Source organism: Oncorhynchus mykiss, chromosome 32, assembly GCF_013265735.2.
Source record: "Oncorhynchus mykiss isolate Arlee chromosome 32, USDA_OmykA_1.1, whole genome shotgun sequence".
Lineage (NCBI taxonomy): Eukaryota > Metazoa > Chordata > Actinopteri > Salmoniformes > Salmonidae > Oncorhynchus > Oncorhynchus mykiss.
In genome coordinates, this window is record NC_050572.1 from 22,110,914 (window position 1) to 22,137,585 (window position 26,672).

The 26,672-nt window shown below is 40.8% G+C and overlaps 2 protein-coding genes across 6 annotated transcripts in view; both read left to right on the top strand.

Moving 5' to 3' along the window:
• The first annotated feature begins 1,116 nt into the window (after window positions 1-1,116).
• LOC110488097 (serine/threonine-protein kinase Sgk1) lies at window positions 1,117-19,128 on the top strand. 2 transcript variants are annotated; one of them, XM_021560110.2, is made up of 9 exons: window positions 1,117-2,806; window positions 12,941-13,016; window positions 14,346-14,418; window positions 14,639-14,824; window positions 15,001-15,245; window positions 15,482-15,701; window positions 16,003-16,158; window positions 16,317-16,406; window positions 16,654-19,128. In XM_021560110.2, exons 1-9 carry the CDS (start codon window positions 2,779-2,781, stop codon window positions 16,813-16,815), a joined length of 1,236 nt encoding a protein of 411 aa, XP_021415785.1. In that variant the 5' UTR covers window positions 1,117-2,778; the 3' UTR covers window positions 16,816-19,128. The 2 variants fall into 2 exon arrangements, with proteins under 2 accessions (XP_021415785.1, XP_021415784.1); XM_021560109.2 differs by lacking the exon at window positions 1,117-2,806 and adding an exon at window positions 12,170-12,410.
• A 3,235-nt stretch (window positions 19,129-22,363) lies between these two features.
• LOC110488098 (eyes absent homolog 3) overlaps window positions 22,364-26,672 on the top strand; it is a 28,415-nt gene continuing 24,106 nt past the window's right edge. For 2 of the 4 annotated variants that reach the window (XM_021560111.2, XM_021560113.2), the window contains exon 1: window positions 22,364-22,515. The gene's annotated coding sequence lies outside the window, so the exon portion shown is untranslated. The remainder of the gene's footprint in view (window positions 22,516-26,672) is intronic. The other 2 variants (XM_021560114.2, XM_021560112.2) reach the window with 2 other exon arrangements.

Here is a 26,672-nt window from a genome sequence, read left to right on the forward strand (position 1 = left end):
CTGCATTAAATAAGGAATAGGGTGCCATTTTGGACATAACAAAAAGTTTTACCCCCAAATTTCAATCTCGTCTCATCGCTGCAACTCCCCAACGGGTTTGGGAGGCAAAGGTCAGGTCATGTGTCCTTCGAAACATGACCTGCCAAACCGCGCTTCTTAACACCCGCCCGCCAGCCACATCAATGTGTCAGAGAAAACACAGTTCAACTGACGACCGAGGTCAGCCTGCTAGCACCCGGCCCACCACAAGGAGTCACTATAGCGCCACTATAGCGTCACTATAGCGCCATGAGCCAGTAAAGCCCCCTCTGGCCAAATCCTCTCCTAACCCGGAAGACACTGGACCAATTGTGTGCCGCACTATGGGACTCCCGATCACGGCCAGTTGTGACACAGTTCGGGAATGAACCTGGGTCTGTAGTGATGCCTCACACACTGAGATGCAGTGCCTAGACCCCTGCGCCACTCGGGACATAACCATAGCCTCGAGCCTCGATATCAATACAGCAGAAATGAATGAATGAATGGGTTGTAGAATGCGTCAAGGCATAGAAATGCAAGTGGCCTTGAACAGAAGCATCAGATAATGTGGATTGAACAGCCATTCTACTACACAACCTGTTTAAAAAAGGCAGCCATGATTGTTTTCTGAATGACACGGTACGGCACATCTTATTTCCATATAGGCTGAGAATGTGTTTGTGTCCCAAATGCTACCCTATATAGTGCACACATTTTGACCAGAGGGTCAAAAGTAGTGCATAGGGTACCATTTGGGATGTAAAATGGACCTCTATTACAGCAAGGACATAAAATAAAACAATTGCTATCCCTGGGATATAAATGCTTTCTCTTTCCAGGGTTATAGTAGTAATATGCATTTCGATTTTCTTTCACAAAGTGGATGAGAAATGTATTTGGTTATCAGCGGTGGAGCAGCTTTGCCATTCTCATTTGCAAAGTGGAAGGCAAATCAATTGTGAAGAAAAATCCAAAAGGGACAGACAGATACTGGTTTAAAGTAGGGGAAACAGTGCCACCGTCTGCCCCACGGCCATTGTTAGTGTTTTGTTGACAAAGCAGAGTTGGGGAGCGCTGCACATTCAAGGGAGAAGAAAATGGCAGTACTTATACTGTTCTTCTATCGGTCGTGCAATGATGTCTGAGACGGTGTTCGCTGTTTGCAGTAACTTCTTTGTGGCTGTAATGTTGCAAACTGACCTGGCAGTTTAACCATTAAGGATTACCACTTTCACAGAGGACTTGGTGAACAGAAAGATTAAAAGTCAGCAACGTCCATGTGTGAACTACACTTTTTTCAATGATTCTCTAATGGCCAGTTTCCCAGACACAGATTAAGCCTAATCTTAGACTAAGAAGAACTTTCAATGGTGAATCTCCTTTGAACATGATTTTTAGGCTTACATTCTGTTTTAGGTACATTCTGTTACAAGAGCCCACTCAACGAACCACCATGGTCAAATACTATGTACTATATTCAATACATAAAATAATGCAAACATTTACATTTCATTTTTTTGTCATGTTCTTAACCGCTGGGCTACCTACCGCCTGCATACACTTGTATATCACATTTCACAACACGTTTACAATGATTTCACATATTCAGTGTATTAGATTAGCACTAACAAAGAAATAAATAATTATTTACCAATTAGGTTTTCCTCATTGAAAAGGGCCTTACCGCGTCAATGACCCAGTTGCATAGAACTCACCATAGAACTACAGTGAATGGCAGCCAGGTGTGCCCACAGACCTAAGGCTGTGTCCCAAAAGGCAATCTATTCCCTACATAGTGCACTACTTTTGACCAGTGCATGGTCCAAAAGTAGTGTCATATGAAGGGAATAGGCTCCCATTTGGGAAGCAGACCTCGTTTCCTGACCAACATTCATTGTCCTACTGTATCTATTCACGTATGACCTCAGGCAGTAAAATATATCAGAACTGTAACAGTGTTCCTAAATAGATCACTTTACTTCCTGGATTACTTCAGAGTCATTAAATAGAAAGACTATACTATACTATACTATACTATAGGGGGATGGAGACACCACCATCATCACCATCATTAGAGTAATATCCCCCAATTAAAGGTGGATTTAAAATCCTGGTGTTGTACTGCTCAGGTGACTCAGGTGCGCTCTAGTGTCATAGAGACCAGGCCTGAGTCCCAAATGGCCCCCTATTTCCTATATAGTGCACTACCTTTGACCTGGGCCCTGGTAAACAAAAAAAGTAGTGCACTGTGATGGGAATAGGGTGCATTTAGGATGCAGACTAGGTTCCCTCGGGCAGGACTCCCATACTCACGGGAACAGTATCCTGACACCTGCTATTGTTTTGTTTGTGGTTCTCTGGTAGATAAAGGAACAGGTGAAGGGGGGTTGAGAGGGGGACAGGTGCGTCACACTTCTCTGGTTTCGCCTCTTTGGTTTCATCAGTTCAGCCAGTACTGCCTGGGAGAGAGGGAGACACACAGAGAGAGAGAGAGAGCGAGAGAGAAAGAGAGAGAAAGATAGGGAAGTGCGATGAAGGAAAGGATTTGCTGGTCTTGTGAATTGCAGAGTCAAATTCTTTCAAACGGTGCTGCAGAGAGATAGAGAGGGGGATATTACTGAGAGAGAGGAGCTGGAGACAAGATTACATCATTCATACGCACACAGAGACATACACTGGAATATTACTGCTTCAGACACACACACAGAGAAACAGACACAAATACACAAAACACACTGCACCTAAATAGAAGAGGACATGAAGACTGGCAAGAAATCCTTCATAGGTAGGAACTTCTTTCATTTCTTGTGTGATAATAAGCTTTATCTGGCAACGCCTATCCCATGGGTGACATGTTTGAGGCCATTGTTGTAGGTCTAGAACAAGTGGAGTTCAAATATAACTTTTCATGCTTTATTGTCTTCATTCAACTTTGTTTGTTTCTCTCTTTCAGTCTGTTCCATCATCTCTTTCAGATTCTCTTTCCTTCCCTTTTTTTACGTGACTTACTTCTTATGGTCTCTCTCTAAATAATTTAGTCAGGGAGAGAGGCAGGATTTCATATCACCTCCTGCTCCATCTATCTATCAATCACACCTCTATCTGTCCCATCACAGGTGACATAATCCAATTTACTCTTATAATCATCACTCACCTGGATGGTAGGGAGCAACCAGTAATCACTAAACACGCTGAGATTATGTACGAGGGAAAAGAAAGTGACAGGAAATATCAGACACATAGAACACTTTGTTTAAGCACACTCTGTTCTTTGAATGTAAGTGCATTCCAGCCAGCTACCCACTCATTCATTGCTTCATTCACATTTACACATCTTTAATCATGATCCATCCCATGTATGGATTAGTGAGAGAGAAACAGGGTCGATCCACAAAAAGAGGGCCTTTTGCATCTCTATGATATTTTAAGTAGAAATTGTCCACCAATATTGCATTTTAAAATATTGTTATATTAAATGAAGTGCCTTTTAATATAGACCACATGGATTATTCAATAAATCAGATTTTTATAAAGGCTTGCTAAAGTGCGAAGATTCAGCATTTTGACATATCCCTGCGTCAACCCTGTGTCACTTCTAGGAATATTTCAATTAATTTAACATCATTGTAAAGCCCAAATTATTTAGTTTTTCTTGACAAAGTAATTTCCGAAGATTAGTATTTATTTCATGTGATTAGTCTGTCCCTCATTGTACGGTCAACACTGTTAAGTGAACTGAACTCTCGTTTTAATATGGTAAAACTATTATTTATATATTTTTTAATTCAAAAGAAACAATGAATAGGCAAATCATTTTGTAAAGCAGGTGAGCTGGTTCTACTCTTTTTTGACATTTTCTGGTGTTTTTTGGAATACTTTTCAGGTTGTGTATAATATGCCAACGCTGTTACCCATAGACATACAGGTTAGAAATGCTTTAGGAATTTGATTAATTCAATTGAACCTCCCTGTTGCACAAAACGAGCTTCCATTCCCCCTGTCATAAGGGGATTTATGGCTGGTACTGTTACAGTCAACCCTGTTACTTTCTTTGGCATATAGTATTGTTTTTATTTTACATCTTACGATGGGAAAACATGTTTTTTATTAAGTTGAACATGTGCTTATTATGACCAAAACATTTAATTAGGTGAAATCACAAGGTTTTTTGACCAAGTTACACTTTTCATAAGTCACCGAAATTGGTGGAACAACCCAACAAAGGAAGGGGGGAGCAGCATCTTGAAGAGAGAACTTGAGTCACAACACTCCCCATTGATTAATTTATTGATGCTTGTAAACATGAGTTGTGTTGTCATTTTGAATGAATGTGAGTGGTTGTTCTGTGGTATAATCCCTAGACGCTCCCCTGTACCATCCACTGAACCGTGTTGAGCTAGGTAATGCTGTGGAAGTCAGTAGAGCGTGACAGGCCTGTTGTAGAGTAGTCACCTGGCTCTGGCTGCACCAGCAGAGTTGTATCTATTTCCCTTTTTAGTGCACTTCTTTTGACCAGGGTCCATGGGGCTCTGGTCAAAAGTGGTGCACTATGTATGAAATAGGGTGCCATTTGGAACAGCCTAAGAGAACAGACTCAGGGGGAATTTGGCTTTGCCCATAATACAATGGCTATTGGTATTGGTCAAATTAAATATTAATTTAGAATGAATAGTAGTAGCAGTAGCTAGTGAAATGTACTAGTAATTATACCCTCAGCAGGAATATTAGAAGGTGCGGTTGTGGTAGGCCTGGTACAGTAGGTTAAGTTTAAGTTAAAGTTAAGTAACAGTTGGCTTAATTTAGAAGCTTGAAGGACATTGCTAATAGAGTACTTGGTGATGGCGCCAGACTCGTTACATAAACTCTCACCTAAAGTGAGCTTCCGTGGCTGTTAACCATTGAGTTGATGTTGAGTCATTGGGACTCAAAGGCACATATCCGTATCCCAGCTGACTGTGATTTGAATATCAGTCATCTCTGTTTCTGGAAATTGTAGAAGGAAATGGAGTTGTACGTAATGCTACCGTACAGATTGTGCTAGGATGATGAGTTAAGCCTCCTACTCACTCGGACCTGAAGCTGCATTGCAGTGTTCATTGTTCAAGGACCCCAACACCTCCAGTACTCTAGTCTCTGTGGGTCGACGTTGAATAATGCCAAAGTTTCCTTGAGCATAGACAGAATGGACAGCACAGACGTAGATAGGTACAGAGAAAGAGCAATAGAAGGGAAGGGGGAGGGGTGGGATGTTTCTCTCGAGGGAATTGAGAAAAAGGGCAATCGAGAAGCAGTAGAAAAGGCAAAAATGATGGACGTGGAGAGAGATGGGATGTAGCAGGTGAGAAATTGTAGGGAATTACACTGGAGGTTCATTACTCAACCGGGCGACTCACACCAGGTGGAGGGGGGGGGGGGGGATCAATGGAGCTGCTGGCAGCATAACTGTGGGGGCAGGAAGTCAAAGCCCTGGGCTGCATCCCAAATGGAACCCTATTCCCTACATAGGGTAGTGCACTATTGGCCCTGGTCAAAAGTAGTGCACTATGTAAAGAATAGAGTGCAATTTGGGACACAGACCTGGACACTACCTCCCTCTCTTAGACAGTCAGAGTGAGAGGGAGAGGCTGGCTCCCCCGCCCACTACCCACTCCTCACTGGAGCCACGACCCACCTAGAGTGAGTGGTGCGGGGGAGGCCTGGATGTGCGCCCCCCTCCCCTGGTGGTTCCTTCAGCCCAGCAACAGCAGCAGGTTAACCAGCCAGGTGGGGGTCTAGCTGCACAGCAGGCCCTGCCTTTCCACCAGATCCATCCAAAACAGATGCAAATGGAACCCTACTCCCTTTGTGCACTGGGGGCCCTGGTCAAAAGTAGTGCACTACACAAAGGGAATAGGGTGCCATTGGGATGCATCCGTTGGGACCTGAACCAGCAATACACTGCCTTGGATGTAAATACTAAACTCAAACATCCGTAGGAGCAGAACATAGAGAGATAGCCAGAAACAAGTAGCCAAGACAACACGAAGTAGTAACGTAAAAGAAGACAGTCAGGCTGGGGACTGGGGTTTAATAACAGATAGTACTAACAGAGGCATTTATCAGCCGCTGCTGGCGAAGACAGGGGTCCTTGGTGAGTAGTGACTCATCATGGGTAGTATTCACCAGTGGAAATGTTGCCTATACTACCACCTGTCTGTTTGGCATGAATCAGACAAAGAGATGGTGGCAAATGAAGGGCTTTTTTTAGGATTGGGAGGATGCTAAATATAACCGTTAAAGCCATTATGTGGTGTTGTTGTGTGAAATAGTGTTGTTTAATGAAATAGAGAAAGGTCATCTTTGACTGTTAAACATGCAGATTCAAAAACTGTAGATCCAGCACCTCTGATTCACCACACGTTTCCATTGCCATAAAGCATCTCCAAAAGCAGACTAAACACAAGTCGCAGGCGCTGACTAATTTGTCAGAAGGAGAATCGGATTGCAGCCAAACCTGGATAGAAGGGAGTTCCCCCATCTACACATTGTAATCCTGATCCTCTCTTTTGGTGATTGTAATGATGTGCGTACACACTAGGAAACCTCGTGCTGGCATTATAGTAGATGACAGATGGGCAGGGTCTAAGCATTATTTGATTTCGGAAAATACATGGGACATCAGAACTTTTGTGACACAGCACAGTGGAAAAATATATGGCAATTAGAAATCCAAAATATACTGTGTGTGTAAAATGGAAATATAAACTGGAAGTAGAAGTCTAGGTGTTGTTGTCCATTAGTTTACTTTACTTAGGGAAGGGGTGATAGGGTTAGGGAAAATAATAAAGGAAAATAGATTTAAAATAATAAATATATATGTTGTACATACATACATTACAAGTCAAAAGTTTGGACACACCTACTCATTCCAGGTTCTTTATTTTTTACTATTTTCTTCATTGTAGAATAATAGTGAAGACATCGAAACTATGAAATAACAAATATTGAATCATGTAGAAACCAAAAAAGTGTTACAAAAATCTAAATACAGTATATTTTATAATTGAGAGATTCTTCAAAGTAGCCACCCTTTGCCTTGATGACAGTTTTGCACACTCTTGGCATTCTCTCAACCAGCTTCTGGAATGCTTTTACAACAGTCTTCAAGAGTTCCCACTCATGCTGAGCACTTGTTGGCTGCTTTTCCTTCACTCTGCGGTCCAACTCATCCCAAACCATCTCAATTGGGTTGAGGTCGGTGATTGTGGAGGCCAGGTCATCTGATGCAGCACTCCATCACTCTCTTTCTTGGTCAAATAGCCCATACACAGCCTGGAGGTGTGTTGGGTCATTGTCCTGTTGAAAAACAAATGATAGTCCCACTAAGCGCAAACCAGATGGGATGGCATGTCGCTGCAGAAAGCTGTGGTAGCCATGCTGGTTAAGTGTGCCTTGAATTCTAAATAAAATCACTGACAGTGTCACTATCACACCTCCTTCTCCATGCTTCACAGTGGGAACCACACATGCGGAGATCATCCGTACACCTACTCTGCATCTCACAATGATACAGCAGTTATAACCAAAAATCTCAAATTTGAACTCATCAGACCTAAGGACAGATTTCCACAGGTCTAATGTCCATTGTTCGTGTTCCAAATTCTGATATTGGTAACTCAAATAAATGAATCCTCTGCAGCAGAGGTAACTCTGGGTCTTCCTTTCCTGTGGCGTTCCTCATGAGAGCCAGTTTCAATTGGCCCGGTGTCGTCTGGGTTTGGCTGGTGTAGGCCGTCATTGGAAATAAGAATTTGTCCTAACTGATTTACCTAGTTAAATAAAAGGTTACATTGTAACATGTAAAAGCTGGTTCAGAGTGTGCAAAGCTGTCAAAGGGTGGCTACTTTGAAGAATATAAAATATACTTTGATTTGTTTAACACTTTTTTGGTTACTAGATGATTCCATATGTGTTATTTCATAGTTTTGATGTCTTCACCATTATTCTACAATGTAGAAAATGTTAAAAAATAAAGAAAAACCCTTAAATGAATAGGTGTGCCCAAACCTTTGACTGGTACTGTATATACTGAACAAAAATATAAAATGCAACATGTAAAGTGTTGGTCCCACTTTCTATACACACAAAAATCGTATTTCTCACAAATTTTGTGCACAAATTTGTTTACATCCCTGTTAGTGAACATTTCTCCTTTGCCAAGATAATCCATCCACCTGACAGGTGTGGCATATCAAGAAGCTGATTGAACAGCATGATCATTACACAGGTGCACATTGTGCTGGGGACAATAAAAGGCCACTAAAATGTGCAGTTGTCACAACACAATGCCACAGATATCTCAATTGGCATACTGGCATACTGCAATTGACATATTCCCTACAGGAATGTCCACCAACGCTATTTCCAGAGAATTGAATGTTCATTTCTCTACCATAAGCCACCTCCAATGTACGTCCAACCGGCCTCACAACCGCAGATCATGTGTATGGCGTTTGTGTGAGCAAGCGGTTTGCTGATGTCAACGTTATGAAACGAGTGCCCCATTGTGACGGTGGTGTTATGGTATGGGCTGGTAGAAACTATGGACAACAAACACAATTGCATGGCAATTTGAATGCACAAAAGTACTGTGACAAGATCCTGAGGCCCATTCTGAGGCCATCTTTTTTTTAAGGTATCAACAGATTCATATATGTATTCCCAGTCATGTGAAATCTAATCTTATATTTAACCTTTATTTAACTAGGCAAGTCGGGTTAAGAACAAATTATTATTTACAATGACAACCTACTGGGGAACAAGTGCCTTGAGGAACAAGTGCCTTGTTCACAGGCAGAACAACATATTTTTTCCTTGTCAGCTCAGAGATTCAATCCAGCAACCTTTCAGTTACAGGACCAACGCTCTAACCACTCAGCTAACCTGCCTAGATCAGGACCTAATGAATTAATTTCAATTGACTGATTTCCTCATATGAACCAAAACTCAGTCAAATCAATGAAATTGTTGCATGTTGTATTTACTTTTTTGTTCAGTGTATATTACCAAAAAAAAGAAAAATACAACACGTGCACATGAAGAAAGCGAGGTGTATTTACTGCAGTACAAACACACAACCAGTCCTGCAGAGCCGGTATTTGTGCACAAAAGAACATGTGTTAATGTGTATTCAAGTCAAGCAAAACTGAAATAGATTCAACTGTGCGTGGGAACTTGAATATCCCTAGCTGTTTTCAATCATTTGTGGTTACAAATGTTCCCTTTAAAGTGTTGATATCACACCAGCATGACAGAGAGGAGGTTATGTGTGTGAATAAGGGCTTGATGAGGTCAGGAAATAGCCTCTACCTAAGCTCCTAACAAGGGTTATGTCCAAAATGAAACAACATTTGAAAAGTATAACCTCCATAGGCAGTTTAAAGTTCTCACTGAAAAAACGGCTAAATAGTGGCATGTCTCAGAAGTGTGTCATTAGACTCTAGTACAAGGGTGAGAAGAAAATGCCCGGGATAGCATATGGTCTGCCTTTTGGTGCCTATTGTGATTGTCTTAGATATTTATTAGGGATTGATTGTTTTATATATTAGGAATTGATTTATATTTTAGGGGTATTTGAGACAAGGGAGATATACCTGTTTGTCGTTGTTTATTAGGAAATGGAACTGTACTAATTAGCTCATTTTATGAAATAAACAACAATAGTCTGTCAAGCTTTTGACCTTGGTGTTATCCTTGATGATCATCTTAAATTACATGTGGAGTCTTCACCAGCTGGAGCACCCTTTTGTATGTATTTTTTACAATTACATGAATGGCACCCTATTTCCTGTAGTGCAGTACTTTTGACCAGTTGTGCACAATATAATGTAGGTAATAGGGCCCCATTTGGGACACAACCCAGGTGTCAATGTCGTGCCATCTGATCCTGACAGTGTGTAAATAGATCTTTGCTGGGAAAGTATACTACCATAACCTGACATGACACGATTAGCTGTTGTCTTCACACCATTTTGCCTCTTCATGTACTTAGCTTGGCAACATGCTTCCTCTTATATAGTAGGAACTATCGGTCAAATTCAGTCCCGAGATGGGACATCCTTCGAAGTATGCATGACTATCACATGCCATTGAGCAAGCAAAACATCCCAAATGGCACTCTATTCCTTACATAGTTCACTACATTTGACGAGAGCTCTATGGGCCCTGCTGAAAAGTAGTGTGCTCTGTGGGGAATAGGGTGTCATTTGGGACATAGCCTAGGAGTTACCCCTGACAGTTCTCTGTTTTGATCCTGCGGTTTGTTTTAATGTTTTGATCTGCACTGTCACTGTATGCATAGCTCCATAACTGGGCCTTATGTCAGGGAAATGGAGAGAGGCCATTTTGGAAACATCAGGGTTAGGATTTGATGGTGTATTGTAGAATATAATGTCTTGCAGAATATGAAAGAAAATCACTTTTTTGTTGGCATATTTTCACCTGCATTTGAATGTTCCTTGCATTGACTTGCTTCCATCCTTTCATAAGAACATATTGGATATTTGCTGATGATGCAAACAGGGAATTGGCTACAGAACTTAAAAAACTTTAATCTTGAAATGCCTTTCTCCAAAAATGGGCCTCGGGATCTTGTCACGGTATTTTTGTGCATTCAAATTGCCATCAATAAAATGCAATTGTGTTTGTTGTCCATAGCTTATACCAGCCCATACCATAACACAACCGCCACAATGGGGCACTCGTTTCACAACGTTGACATCAGCAAACCGCTTGCCCACACGACGCCATACACATGGTCTGCGGTTGTGAGGCCGGTTGGACGTACTGCCAAATAGTCTAAAATGATGTTGGATGCGGCTTATGGTAGAGAAATGAACATTCAATTCTCTGGCAATAGCTCTGGTGGACATTTCTGCAGTCAGCCTACCAGTTTCAGTGGTGTAAAGTACTTAAGTAAAAATACTTTAAAGTACTACTTAAGTCATGTTTTGGGGTATCTGTACTTTACTATTTATATTTTTGCCAACTTTTACTTTACTACATTCCTAAATAAAATAATGTACTTTTTACACCATACATTATCCCTGATAGCCTAAAATACTTGTTACATTTTGACAGGAAAATGGTCCAATTCACACACTTATCAAGATAACCTTCCTGGTCATCCCTACTGCCTCTGATCTGGTGGACTCACTAAACACAAATGCTTTGTTTGTAAGTTATGTGTTGGAGTGTGCCCCTGGCTATCCTTCAATAAAAATAAAAAATCATCAATTGTGCCGTCTGGTTTGCTTAATATAATGAATTTGAAATGGTACATTTTAGCAATCCCATTTACTTATATTTAAAACCAAATACTTTTAGAGACTTTTACTCAAGTAATATTTTACTGGGCGACTTTCACTTTTACTTGAGTCATTTTCTATTAATAAGGTATCTTTACTTTTACTCAAATATGACAATTGAGTACTTTTTCCACCACTGGCCAATTGTACATTGTGTTGTGTGACAAAACTGCACATTTTAGAGTGGCCTTTTATTGTCCCCAGCACAAGGTGCACCTGTGTAATGTTCATGCTGTTTATTCAGCTTCTTGAAATGCCACACCTGTCAGGTGGATGGATTATCTTGGCAAAGGAGTTATGCTCGCTAACAGGGATGTAAACATTTTTTGAGAAATAAGCTTTTTTTTGTGTGTGGAACATTTATAGGATCATTTATTTCAGCTCATGAAACATGGTGTGTTTATATTTTTGTTCGGTGTGTTTATATTTTTGTTCAGTGTGTTTATATTTTTGTTCAGTGTATTTTTGAGGCTGGTGACAGAAGTCTGTGTAGGATCAATGCACCTGTTATTCCATTTTTCATTATAAATGATCCAGAGTGCCTTTAATCCTATCGGTTCTAGAGAGATTACAGCCATCCGTATCTTTCCATTGGTAGAAAAGGGGGTTGGGGGAGCGATGTTCAATCTAGCACGCTCCACCTATGCGCTGCTGCGTGCCTCCTGTCATTCCCCGCCTCCTGCAGGCAAGATATGGAGTTGCGGAATCCCGTGACATCACTGCCTCTGACAGTTGCTTGGTAACCAAGTGTAGTCAGTATGCCGCTCCTCCTTATACCACGTGCCCAGTATATAACTCTTTGCCGCCCAGCGCCCTGGATAGACATTTTGGACTGATCGTGTTCGCAGGCAAGATTCTCTGTAGCCAGTGCGCATGAAGTGGAGCAATTGGTACTAGAGCAACCAGCGTGTCTTCTCCATAAAGGGGCTTTCTTTTGGCGCTGTTTTACAAGTGGATACATATTTTTATTCACCATGGCTGTTACCAAGGCTCCATGTGAATTGTCTTATTGCAAAATGAGAGGAATTGTGTCAGTCCTCACTGGTAGGCATATTATTTCTGTTAATCTAAGTTCAATTATTTTATTTAGAATTTAGCTTCTACATTGTGGTGTTTAATAGTATGAATCAATATTCTATGGATTATGATTTGTAGATGGACTGTATGCTCCTTTACTCATGTCCATGTTTGTGATATAGGCTTTGAGTGTTATTTTTCACTATGCGACGCGGCGGTTCGCCAAAGGAATAGTAATATTTTGTTGCATAACGACTAAATTTGGCACATAATGCGTTATAACGGGATCCATTCCAAATCACTTTTGAACCTCTGAAACATTTTAAAATGAAAGCTTTGAACAGATTTAGTATAGGCATACGGCTATAATTTCTAGACTGTTCACCGCACTGTGATGAAATGTAAGCTGTTATCTATCCCAGGTAGATAGTAGAGGCCTATCCATGGCCCTAGTTCTGCAATGGTGTAGTTTAGGTCTGATGAAGGGCTGTGTTAAATCTGTGACGTTGTGTTCTCTGGGCGCCCAGCTGACATACATGCTTATTTTTGATTTGCAGCTTTCATCAAGGAGAGGAAAATTGGACTTAACGACTTCATATCGAGGCTGGTGTCAAACCCACATATGTGTCAACAGTAAGTATTATATGGAGCACTTGTATGGCCAAATGAGATGTTTAGATATTATATATGAGCTACCAGCTGCCAATGAAATATGATAATATTATGACAAATTATATTTTCTGAAAGTATAGATATTTATCAAATAGTCAAGATATATGATAGGTGTGCACACAATAGGCCTCTGTGCGACATTTCATCTGCTTCCCATGGCATTAGATTAGGTCTATTTGTTTATTTATAATTGTATAGGTCTACCTAGGTCAGTGTAAGCTACTGTACATTTCCAATCCAATCAACTGCACGTCACTATTCACATTTTGAGTCAAAGCAGTAATCTGGGGCCAAGCAGGCAAAGCCAGCACAAGAATAGCTATGTCATGTCAAGTGTGTTCCCGCCATGGCCTCTCCAGTGCTTAAGCACCTTTTCTGCAAATCCCCTGTGTCCCCTTGACTGGGATAACCGGGTAATTCAATTAAGCGCGCACCACACAATATGGTTTGTACTCAACAGCCTAAAAAGGGGCGAGGTGGAGGGTCTAGCTCAGTGGAAAATTACAAAACACCATGGGCTCCCAAGTGGCACAGCGGTCTAAGGCACTGCATCTCAGTGCAAGAGGTGTCACTATAGTACCTGGTTCAAATCCAGACTGTATCACATCTGGCTGTGATAGGGTGGCACATAATTGGCCCAGTGTTGTCCAGATTTGGCCGGAGTAGGCCGCCATTGTAAATAACAATTTGTTCTTAACTGATTTGCCTAGTTAAATAAAGGTTCAATAAAATATACAAAAAATGAAATACCATCAGGTGTTATAGCAGTCAGATTCTGGGCTGTTTGTGCTAGTCATGTCTGATCCCCTGGCTTAGAACTACTTTTCAGATGGTGCTGCAGGCTACATGGTGTATAGGGAGGGGCTCAACAACAACTGAATAGTCTCTCGGGAGTTAGAGAAAAGAGACCCTTATTGTCTCTCAGGAGTTAGAGGAGAGACCCTTATTTACAGTCTTGGCCAGTTTGTATCTCATTTGGGTCAGTTATGACAAATGGAACCTTCTCTATCTATTACTCAATTAAATCACTGTAAAACTCACCATTTTACTGCAATGTCCGACTTTGAAAAATAGTTTGAATCGTAATACTGGCCTGTGATGGCAATCTAAGTATTAGACTACTGTTATAATTTAAACACTCTAGAAAAAACAATGTCAACTTAGAGAGGTCACTCATCCCTATAAAATCACAAAGTGGCAATGAGTGTATCAGTCAAAATAACCATAAGTTATTTTGAGAATCATAAGTGAAGGAGGATTCCATTCTAACATTCTCTGTTCATTCCTCAGCTCTGAAGTTGACTTCCTCAAGATCGATGAGAACCAGAATGAGAAGCTGGACAATGCTGAGCTCTTAAATCCGGTGAGCATCAGCATAACACATGCCTTGGCCACTGGGACAGACTGAGCCAAAAGGAACCCAATTCTCTATATAGTGCACAAGTTTTTAAAAGAGCCCTATGGTAGTGCACTATATAGGGAATAGGGTGCCATTTGAATTACCAGTGTGAACTGTAAATAGATAATTTTATCCAGAGCCAAGATGGTCATTCTTAGCTCCTTCTCTCCTCCTCTATTCTTAGATGCTACTGACCTCCCCCAGAAGCTCACTAGCTGAAGAGCTGGCGATCAAACCATGTGATTTCGACTACCTGAAAATCATCGGCAAAGGGAGCTTTGGGAAGGTGCTGCTGGCTCGACACAGGGAGAGCAACGAGTATTACGCCGTCAAGGTTCTACAGAAGAAAATCATCTTGAAGAAGAAAGAGGTGAGTCTTACTCTACTGATCTTCACCATAAAAACACACAGTCAATACTCCAAGCAAGGTGCAATAGCCACAAACACATACAACCACTCAGTCGCTCGCTCAGTTGCTCTAATTTAAGTATTGCACTGATGTCATTGTGAGTGGTATGCTCATCTTTCTCTTACTCCCTCATCTAGCAAAAGCATATAATGGCGGAACGAAGTGTCCTGATGAAGAATATCAAACATCCTTTCCTGGTGGGGCTGCACTATTCCTTCCAGACTACTGACAAGCTGTACTTTGTGCTTGACTACGTGAATGGAGGAGAGCTGTTCTATCATCTACAGAGAGAGAGGGTGTTCCTAGAACCCAGAGCCAGGTTCTACGCTGCAGAGATCGCCAGTGCTCTGGGATACCTCCATTCCCTGCATATTGTTTACAGGTATGAGCTAAGATCCTTTCATACACCACCCTCTGGTGGTGACTATATTTCATAGCACATGACAGAAAAAATACCACTTATAGAAATGTGTAGTCTGGTCCAGTCAATAAGGGCTAGTGATTTAGAGGAAGGTAAACGGACGTAAACACTGTTTATCCACCTTTTGCATAAAAATGCATTAAGTATAGGGAGAGTTGCACTTTCCTAACCCTCTCCCTCTCTCTTCAACTTCACAGAGATCTGAAGCCTGAGAATATCCTGCTAGACTCTGCGGGCCACATCGTCCTGACAGACTTTGGCCTTTGCAAAGAGGGCCTTGCACCCACTGGGACCACCACCACCTTCTGTGGAACCCCGGAGTATCTGGCCCCCGAGGTGCTGCAGAAGCAGGCATACGACCGAACCGTGGATTGGTGGTGCCTGGGATCCGTGCTTTACGAGATGCTCTATGGACTGGTGAGGCATTACTGATCACTGCTCTTTTCAGCATCTCTTTCATGGTTCAGTTTTCACAATGCGTTTACCTTAGTTATGATATCCACTATCAATACATCCCAAATGGCACCCTGTTCCCTATATAGTGCACTTCATTTGACCAGAGCTCTATAGACTCTGGTGGGACACCGTATGTCACCATGTCAGTTATATATAAGGAATGTCCGTATGAATCACACAACTACACTGACAATCATGGTGCGTGGTGTGTATGGATTTTGGCCACGTAGCATGTACTGATTTTTGCTGTCTCTTTCCATAGCCCCCCTTCTACAGCCGCAACACAGCTGAGATGTACAACAATATCCTGAACAAGCCTCTTGTACTGAAGCCCAACGTGTCCAACGCAGGCAGAGAACTGTTGGAGGGGCTCCTGCAAAAGGACCGCACTAAGAGGCTGGGAGTGAAAGATGATTTTGTAAGTACCCACACACACACAGACATAGACACAGACAGAGCAATCAATGTACAACAAACAAATACATTATATGAATAACACACAATAAAAAAATACTACTAAGGTCTCAGTATTGTTCTGTACCAGTGGATTGATGTAGTGTTTTTATCTGCCTCTAGATGGAACTGAAGTTCCACACCTTCTTTTCACCCATCAACTGGGATGACCTGATGGCAAGGAACATCACACCACCCTACATTCCCTCAGTGGTAAGTACATCTACCAACAATGTATACATGTAGTCTTCCAGGTTAACATGAGAGAAGTACAAATGTACCCTTTCTTGTTCACTTCAAGTAGAATTTCCATTTTGTTTTACTCAAAAATGGTCACAAACTGCATCCCAATGACAGCAATGTATATATTTAGAGGCTGTATGGGTGTGAAATGTGAATTTGATGTTTGTGTTTTAGAGCACGTCTCTAATATAGTGCTCTGTTTGGTTGGATTTCACAGAGCGGGCCTACGGACCTCAGGCACTTTGACCCAGAGTTCACCCACCTCCCTGTGACCTCATCTCTGTGCAACACGGACGGCCTGCTGGTGACTAGCAGCATCAAGGAGGCAGCTGGAGCCTTCCCAGGCTTCTCCTATGGACCCGCTGACAGCTTCATGTGAAGGACTCCTCTATCCACCTCGATCCTCATCCCCTCCACAGTCGAAAGGGGGAATAGAAACAGACAAACACTGCCTGGGACAATGACCACGCACTGTTAGAGCAGTTTAGGAGGTTTGCATGGCCTGCTAATGGAAATCCTGAGTGACATGCCTAAGAGGCATGAAAAGGGGGTCCAGAAAATCCAGATCTTGTTGGATTGTTGCATGAGGGGTGTAGATTGCATGGGACTCTTATCTTCAACACCAATGGCCCTACCTACCCACCCACCCCAAAACTGATCCAAAGTGTGCCAAGGTGGGAAACAGAGATTATGTTTTGTACTACAGGGAGAAAGGACATTTCTCTCAAATCAATGTGGACTACCACCACTGTCGGAGATAAGGATGAAGTGCCTGAAGTTTCAAGGCAGCGAGAACAGTACTGTACCCACAGAGCTAGGCAAGAAGAGCCGGCTGCATCAAACCCGCAGACTTTCCAGTCTGTTTGGACTTATGACCCTGGCGCTAGCTGTAGAGAGGTCCATGCCTTCCTAATCTTTCTGCATTTATTGAAGATGTACATGTCTGTTCGAGTCACAATGCATTTGTTATCTGTTTGTTATGTGAATGGTCGATTGCACTTGAGGAAACAAGGGTAAAGAAAATGTTTGCGTTGCTTAAGCATCCACTCTGTCTCTTGGTCAACTGCATATCTTTTCACCCACAAAATCATATCTCAAACAAGTAGGAAAACACCAGAATGGATAATGAAATTTCAACAATTTTGTTTTGGACCAAATAGGGTACTATGGTACCATCTGAACCAAATTCTACTGGTGGATCATTTTCGTCCAAATACTGATGATAATAATAGAGCAAATGAATGCCGATGCATAGAAAGCAGACACGGAATATGTTATTTTACAAGAAATCTGCATGTCATGGCATAGTAATTTAATTGTAATCTTACCAAATAATGCATTGGTTTACTATTTTAATGGTACTGTTCATTTTACTACAGTATTTCAGTTTGAGAAATTACAAAGTACTCCTTTTAAAAACACATTTTCCACTTGAATCTTAACAAAAACCATAGTAATATATTAAGAAGCTCCAAATGTTTAACTATTTATACTCCCTATGTGAACAAAATGTTCTTGCCTTTGTTCTTCTAATACCTGCACTTTTACCCCCCTGAGACTGTGTTGACATATTGTGTTGACATAAATGTTTGTAGACTCATTAATATATTTTTTATCATAAATACAGAAAATGGAGTATACAGTTTTACCAGCAATAATAGGTCTTCTGCAGTAATAACACATTATATCAATCATTGTTATTCTTGCGAGTGAAAGTGATTGCTGTTTTGCTGGCAAAACACTCTAGAGAATCCATTATATTGTTATGTATATCCATTTGCATTGTGTACAGAACTCCTGCTAGATTGATATAGAAAGGAACTGTACATGCATTTCGTTTTGTAAAGTGTGCCTGTCTGTTCCAGCCATGTTACAGTAGGATAGGTAGGCCTGATCCATTTGTATCTATTTCTTCCGTTATCCTCATGGTCTGGAGACCACGACCTGAAAAGCTGTGCTGCTGCAATGACAAGAGCTTAGACTGAAATTACTCTTTGTAAACAGCGCTAGCGCCGTTCATTTACTGATGGCCCTAAATAGTGCAATAACATCGCAGGCTTGGCAAGAATCACCTTTAATTGATCAGAGATATATTTTTTCCATTAGTCATCATGCCTTAAAAAAATCATCCTCTAAAATGACAGATTATGGAAGATCACAGTGTTTACCAGATGTCAGTAGTCAAAAAAAATTTAAAAAAAAGGGCATGAACTGATTTTATTTTATTTGGCCTTAACAGATATAACCTTGTAATGGCTGACAGAACAAATATCTATTCATGATGAAAATCACGTTTTTTTTTATTTTTATATAGTGTAAATTGATAAAGGACTGACACTTAATTTGATATGTCACTTTAACTTCCTTGATCCTACCAAGTCTGAAAATGTTGGTCTGCAAAGAAGTATTGACTCTGCAGTGAATATCTACAGACCATTCTGTGGTACCGCTTCCTTCTTGTAGAAAATTACAAACAACGCAATACAGTTCTAGGTGATTTTCTTCCATATTTGGAAGCTTTACATATGTTATTTGTTTTTGTATTTTATTTCTCCATATATATTTATTTACGTCATGACACAATGTACTGTATGTTTAAAGACCAGAGGACAAATTCCTAGTATTGATAAATTAAAATATTGAATTGTTATCTGTTCAAAATGGTAAATAAAATGTATTGACCAAATTCAAATGGAAGTGTGAACCAAGTGATTTTTCTAGAGGCCAGTTTGATACTAAATAGGAGTTAAGAAAATATATGGTAAGTAGTATGCTAAAATAGTAAGTAGGCAGTTTTAGCTGACTACATTCTATTCCAAGGAACACGTTTTCATACATTTTCTTATCAATTTAAAAAAGCACCACACAATTGGTACATTTTGATTATTGGTGCTGGTCTCCTGGAAATATACAAAACATTAAGAACACCTGCTCTTTCCATGACAGACTGACCAGGTGAAATCTATGATCCCTTATGTCACTTGTTAAATCCACTTCAAATCAGTGTAAATGTGGACTGGTTAGGATTTAAGCCTTGTGACATGGATTGTGTATGTGCGCCATTCAGAGGTTGAATGGGTAAGACAAACTATTTACGTGCCGTTTAACGGGGTATTGTAGTAGGTGCCAGGCACACTGGTTTGTGTCAAGAACTGCAAAGCTGCTGGGTTTCTCATGCTCAATAGTTTCCCATGTGTATTAAGAATGGTCCACCACCCAAAGGACATCCAGCCAACTTTACTCAACTGTGGAAATCGCTGGAGCCAACATGGGCCAGCATTCCTGTGGAACACTTGACACCTTGTAGAGTCCATGTCCTGACAAATTGAGGCTGTTCTGAGGACAAGGGGAAGGACAACTATTTTTTCCCATACTATTGGTCTGAAAATGTGATACGATCTGATGTGACACGCGTAGTTAGTGCAATCCGGGTTGCTTAGGACGTCCCTACCCTAACATTTCCTAACCCTATAGGGGTACTTCGGGATTTTGGCAATGAGGCCCTTCATCTATTTTCGCAGAGTCAGATTAAGTCATGGATACCATTTTTATGTATCGGTGTCCAGTATGAAAGAAGCTAAAATTTCCGAGAAATGTGCATATATATATATATATATATATACACACAGTGGGGAGAACAAGTATTTGATAACTTGCAAAATCAGTAGTGTGTCCTACTCACAAAGCATGTAGAGGTCTAATTTTTTATCATAGGTACACTTCAACTATGAGAGACAGAATCTAAAAATCCAGAAAATCACATTGTATGATTTAAGTAATTAATTTGCATTTTATTGCATGACATAAGTATTTGATACATCAGAAAAGCAGAACTTAATATTTGGTACAGAAACCTTTGTTTGCAATTACAGAGATCATACGTTTCCTGTAGTTCTTGACCAGGTTTGCACACACTGCAGCAGGGATTTTGGCCCACTCCTCCATACAGACCGTCTCCAGATCCTTCAGGTTTCGGGGCTGTCGCTGGGCAATACGGACTTTCAGCTCCCTCCAAAGATTTTCTATTGGGTTCAGGTCTGGAGACTGGCTAGGCCACTCTAGGACCTTGAGATGCTTCTTACGGAGCCACTCCTTAGTTGCCCTGGCTGTGTGTTTCGGGTCATCGTCATGCTGGAAGACCCAGCCACGACCCATCTTCAATGCTCCTACTGAGGGAAGGAGGTTGTTGGCTAAGATCTTGCGATACATGGCCCCATCCATCCTCCCCTCAATACGGTGCAGTCGTCCTGTCCCCTTTGCAGAAAAGCATCCCCAAAGAATGATGTTTCCACCGCCATGCTTCACGGTTGGGATGGTATTCTTGGGGGTTGTACTCATCCTTCTTCCTCCAAACACGGCGAGTGGAGTTGAGACCAAAAATATATATTTTTGTCTCAGACCACATGACCTTCTCCCATTCCTCCTCTGTATCATCTAGATGGTCATTGGCAAACGTCAGACGGACCTGGACATGCGCTGGCTTGAGCAGGGGGACCTTGCGTGCGCTGCAGGATTTTAATCCATGACAGCGCAGTGGGTTACTAATGGTTCTCTTTGAGACTGTGGTCCCAGCTCTCTTCAGGTCATTGACCAGGTCCTGCCGTGTAGTTCTGGGCTGATCCCTCACCTTCCTCATGATCATTGATGCCCCACGAGGTGAGATCTTGTATGGAGCCCCAGTCCGAGGGTGATTGACCGTCATCTTGAACTTCTTCCATTTTCTAACAATTGCACCAACAGTTGTTGTCTTCTCACCAAGCTGCTTGCCTATTGTCCTGTAGCCCATCCCAGCCTTGTGCAGGTCTACAATTTTACCTCTGATGTCCTTACACAGCTCTCTGGTCTTGGCCATTGTGGAGAGGTTGGAGTCTGTTTGATTGAGTGTGTGGACAGGTGTCTTTTATCCAGGTAACGAGTTCAAACAGGTGCAGTTAATACAGGTAATGAGTGGAGAACAGGAGGGATTCTTAAAGAAAAACTAACAGGTCTGTGAGAGCCGGAATTCTTACTGGTTAGTAGGTGATCAAATACTTATGTCATGCAATAAAATGCAAATTAATTACTTAAAAATCATATAATGTGATTTTCTGGATTTTTGTTTTAGATTCTGTCTCTCACAGTTGAAGTGTACCTATGATAAAAATTACATACCTCTACATGCTTTGTAAGTAGGAAACACAGCCGATTTTGCAGGTTATCAAATACTTGTTCTCCCCACTGTATATATTGATATAATAACCATCATATCAAAATAAATGTAGAGTCATGCAATGATGTGTGGTCTTCCCACTATGACTCGTTGGGAAAGCATGCAGTTTATTAGGCTACAGATGAAATAAATTATGATGACTTTCACAGTGTGGTCAAAGTGCAAAATGATGGTAGAGGTGCTTCTACACCTGCATTGCTTGCTGTTTGGGGTTTCCGGCTGGGTTTCTGTACAGTACTTTGTGACATCAACTGATGTAAAAAGGGCTTTACAAATACATTTGCATGATTGATGAGTGATTGATGAGGTTGATGCTCCTTTCCAATAAATATCAAGGGTCTTATTCTGATGACATGATCATTGATGCTTGGCTGCCGTTTGACAAATAACAATATAATCTCGCTCTTTTATCCATAATAATCGTATTTTGTAGGTTATATGTGCGCAGTTGGCTAGAGCGCACATGCCAATACCAGTGGGCACACTTGCTATATAACGCAAAAACAAAAAAAGTGAGAACCATTATAGTTGAAAATGCGATTGAAACCCATTTAACTTGTCTTTTTTATTCATCACGTGGGAATTTAACCGCAAAAGGTATGTTTATGTGCCATACATCATCATGCACAGCCTTTTATCTGCGACAAGTCAGTCAATTTGATGCAAACATATCTAAAGTATCCCTTAACCATTTAATATTTCAGCTTCAATGGTGGGTAGTGACGTCCCAAAGATCCCGGATTGCAAGGACCTTGCACACGGCGTAACATGAATAATCAAAACTTCCTGCTAAATAGTGGTCGAACAGACAAAGCGGTGTGGATTCAGTACGAAGATATTCGACTAAAGCAAACATACATTACACCAATGGTAAGGTTATGTTTGACTAACTCCAATGTAGACCCACGGGCGATAACGATTTCTAACTTTGGAAGGGAAGTTACAACACGTTGCGGTAATACCCCGTTAGCTAGCATAGCATCCCGAGAGCGTTGGCTAGCTAGCTAAAAACAATGCCGTTTGCTATGCGCTAGCTAAATCTTTCTAGTTAGCTATGTTCCCGGTACTCAGCTAATTGCAATATATAAAACCATATCTATAGATTTTCAATTCCTCCTAGTTTGCTAAAATGAAAAGTCCGTTGGATAAGTAACGTAGTAATTTGGCTAACTTAGCTAGACATCGTATTTGCTAGCAATAACTGGACTTCACCTTCACAAGCTGTCCTTGACTCTACAAATGTAGAATGTTCTAGTAAGCGTGCCATCGCTAGCAACACTTAATCGCGTATACATACAGTTCCTGGATAAAGATTAATAGAAATTAGGAACCAGTGTTGAGCGTGGAGCAGTTAACGTTAGCACACCTGTTTTGGGCATGCTAATTACTTATTAGTACCCCCCACTCACTAGTATAGAATTGAACTTGGATTTGCCTTGGAGGCAAAATTGGCTAGCTATTTTACTATCATCTGCACGCTTATCATTCAAAATGTATTGAAATGACAGTCTAAAGTCAGCCTCAGACACCCACCACCATAGCTGCCGTTAACAAGGCTAGTATTTACACACTAAAAGCAGCTACCACCAGATGTTCTAATTATCTTGTTAAAAAACGGAATTGTCCGCAGGAAGCCTGAAGTTAATTACATTTAAATGTGTTCTGCCTGTTGTCCGTAGTGTTGGTCCTTATGCAGGGGGGGATTGAGAAAAACAAATTAAACGGACATTCCAAACGTGGGTCTATTGTAGACCCACTTCCTCTCTGTTTACCTAGCTGTATCTTAATATCTGGGGGAGAGTAGCTTGGGGACTCTAATATACTAAACCTCATGTCAAAATCCTACACGTGCGCCATACCTGCCTGCACACGTAAAACCAAGAACTTGTGTGGGACTTTTATTTTGACATGTCCATGAGGTAGTTAACAGAAACTGCATGGGTCTACAACAGACTCACGTTTGTTTCATTTAGATGTTTTTTTCTCAAATTCCCTCGACAGAGTACGTTGAAATGACATTTTCCTGCGGACTAATGTTTTTTTTGTAAGCTAACGTTAGTGTGTAAAATCAGATGGCTACCGCCACCACAGATGGCATGCTGCCAGCTTGTCATTGTTTTTTACCTGCGTTAGCTAGCTACTACTAGGAAGGTCAAAGCTTATAATCGAGTAGCTTTTAATTAAAATAATTTAATTGAAACCATAGCAGGATGTTATCGAAATCCAGCTAGACAGTAGGTTATTTGTTACCAATAGTCCACGAGTCAGAAAGAAGCAAGAACAGAATCCAAAGGTACATCAGTTTTCAATGGGCTGGTTTCCTTGACACAGATTTAGCCTGGTCCTGAACTAAAAGCATGCTGAGCTTGCTTTTTTTTGTCCGTGACTAGTTTTAGGTTCAGGCCTAATCTGTTTCTGGGAAACGGGCCCTATATGTTAAGTTTAATATGAATCAAATCAAGCTCAATGAGCTACGTTATTCAGAAAAAATGTATACAGTGCTTTCAGAAAGTATTCATACGCCTTGACAAATTAAAAAATGTGTTGTTACAGCCTGAATTCAACATGGGTGGAATATTTTCTCTCTCTCACTATTTACATACAATGTGTCTTTAGAAATGTTTGTACATGTATTGAAAATGAAACACAGAAATATCTAATTTACATAAATATTCACACCCCTGAGTCAATACATGTTAGAATCACTTTTTGGCAGTGATTACAGCTGTAAGTCTTTCTAGGTAAACTTCTGAGCTTTGCATTCTTGGATTGTACAGTATTTGCACATTATTCTTTAACAAATTCTTCAAACTTTCAAGTTGGTTGTTGATCATCGCTAGACGGACAATATTTTTTTAAAGTCTTGCCATAGATGCCATAGTAAAGACACGACATAGTCTTGAAATCTATCATTAAATTGAAGACTTCGTTTTTATCAAAGATTCTCTGTAATTAGTATTATGCGATCAAACTGATTAATCATGTAACCGTAATTAACTAGGAAGTCGGGGCACCAAGGAAAATATTCAGATTACAAAGTTATCATTTCCTAAAATAACTTTTCAGATATTTTCATATCTGATCCATAGTCTTCTGATGAATGAATTATTTACTTTACCTCACGTTAGTCTCATTCCAAACGTCGTAAATTGTTGGTTATCTGCACGAACCCAGTCTTCACTATGAGTCATCCATACATCAATTGTCTTAAATCGTGTATTTATTACTAAGTAATTCACAGAAATGCATAAACAAACAAACAAGGTACATATGTTTTCAAGAAATGATAGGGGAATGTGCCCTAGTGGGCTAAACCGGCATCGTGGCTTGGTGGACAAAAGGGGGAGTCAGCTGAGAAGTCACCTATAGAGTGACAATTATAACATTTGAAATGCTAATCCTTTGCTCACTCGGGAACAATTGCAATCAATACATATTTACGCTCAGTGTGTCGTCTTGATCGCTGTTGAAAAGTTTGTTTCTGTTGGAGAGTTTCGTCCTCTCGCTCTCTAGTTCAGATTGACATGAATTCATTTGTTATAGAATGGATGTTTCGGTGGTTGTCGTTCTTCGTGTTCAATGATACCGAATTCCTAGCTTCAGACTAGTAATTAATATCAAAGACTTGTTCTTATTCTGTTGGTATAGTCTGAGTTTAACCACGCGGTATGGTTAAAAGATTCAGCAATGGTCTGCAACCTTTGTACTCCTGTGATTGAGAGAAACATGGTCTGGTGATAATTTCTCAAAGTTGGGTTTTATTCGGAATTGCAGAAAAGGGGCTGTCCCAGGATGCCTGACCCTAACTGGGCTCTGGGGCGGTCCTCTGATTTAGTTCTCAAAAGGGAATTGGAGTTTCCTTCATTAAACAGTCCAACATCACATTGTAAAATTGTGTAAACAGTATCATACTCACTCATCTTATACAACAATTAGATGTAAACCTCATATCTGAGGCTATTATATAAACAGCGTTATGGTAATGTGGCCACACCATCTCCCATGAGCTTCCACAAGTTGTAACAAACGGACCAGTTCGTAGCTGGAGTCTTCACCGATCTTTTATACCTTTTCCGGAACATGAAATTTGTTCGGACCTCAAGTTCTGTGAGGTGGAAGAAATTCCTTTGTTCTCTATGAAAATTCACTCTCTTATACTGTGTGGCCATGAGGCAGGGTCTTCTCCTCGGGAATTTACGACCTCCCTCTGACCACAGCAGCCTAGTTGAAGGAGGCAAGGGGGAGGCAGGGAGAGGGGGATGGGGCTTGCTGTACCCAAAGAGGGCAACGTCAGGACAACTATTTAATAAAAAATTGTAACTAGGCCACTCAGGAACATTCAACGTTCTCTTGGTAAGCAACTCCATTGTAGATTTAGCCTTGTTTTAGGTTATTGTCCTGCTGAAAGGTGAATTTGTCTCCCAGTGTCTGGTGGAAAGCAGACTGAACCACGTTTTCCTCTAGGATTTTGCCTGTGCTTAGCTTTTTTTTAAATCTTAAACTCCCTAGTCCTTGCCAATGACAAGCATACCCATAACATGATGCAGCCGCCACCATGCTTGAAAGTATGAAGAGTGGTTCTCGTGATGTATTGAATTTACCCCAAACATAACACTTTGTAATCAGGACATAAATGTAATTTCTTTGCCATATTTTTTTCATGTTTACTTTGGTTCCTTATTGCAAACAGAATGCAGAATTTATTTATATATTTTTCTGTACAGGCTTCCGTTTCACTTTGTAATTTAAGTTAGTATTGTGGAGTAACTACAATATTGTTGATCCATCCTCAGTTTTTTCCTATCACAGCAATTAAACTCTGTTTTAAAGTCACCATTGGTCTCATGGTGAAATCCTTGTGATTTCCTTCCTCTCTGGCAACTGAGAGGAAAGACACCTGTATTTTTGTAGTGACTGGGTTGATTGATACACCATTCAACGTGTAATTATTAACTTCACCATGCTCAAAGGGTTATTCAATGTTCAACTCCCTGGTCTTTGTGGTTGCATCAGTTTGCAATTCACAG

Bases quoted from the DNA above. Each gene is read 5' to 3' on its own strand.
- LOC110488097 (XM_021560109.2), top strand. From the start codon at position 12,341: ATGGCTGTTACCAAGGCTCCATGTGAATTGTCTTATTGCAAAATGAGA. The intron at 14,825-15,000 runs GTGAGTCTTACT...TCCCTCATCTAG, and splicing joins TCATCTTGAAGAAGAAAGAG to CAAAAGCATATAATGGCGGA. The intron at 15,702-16,002 runs GTGAGGCATTAC...CTCTTTCCATAG, and splicing joins ACGAGATGCTCTATGGACTG to CCCCCCTTCTACAGCCGCAA.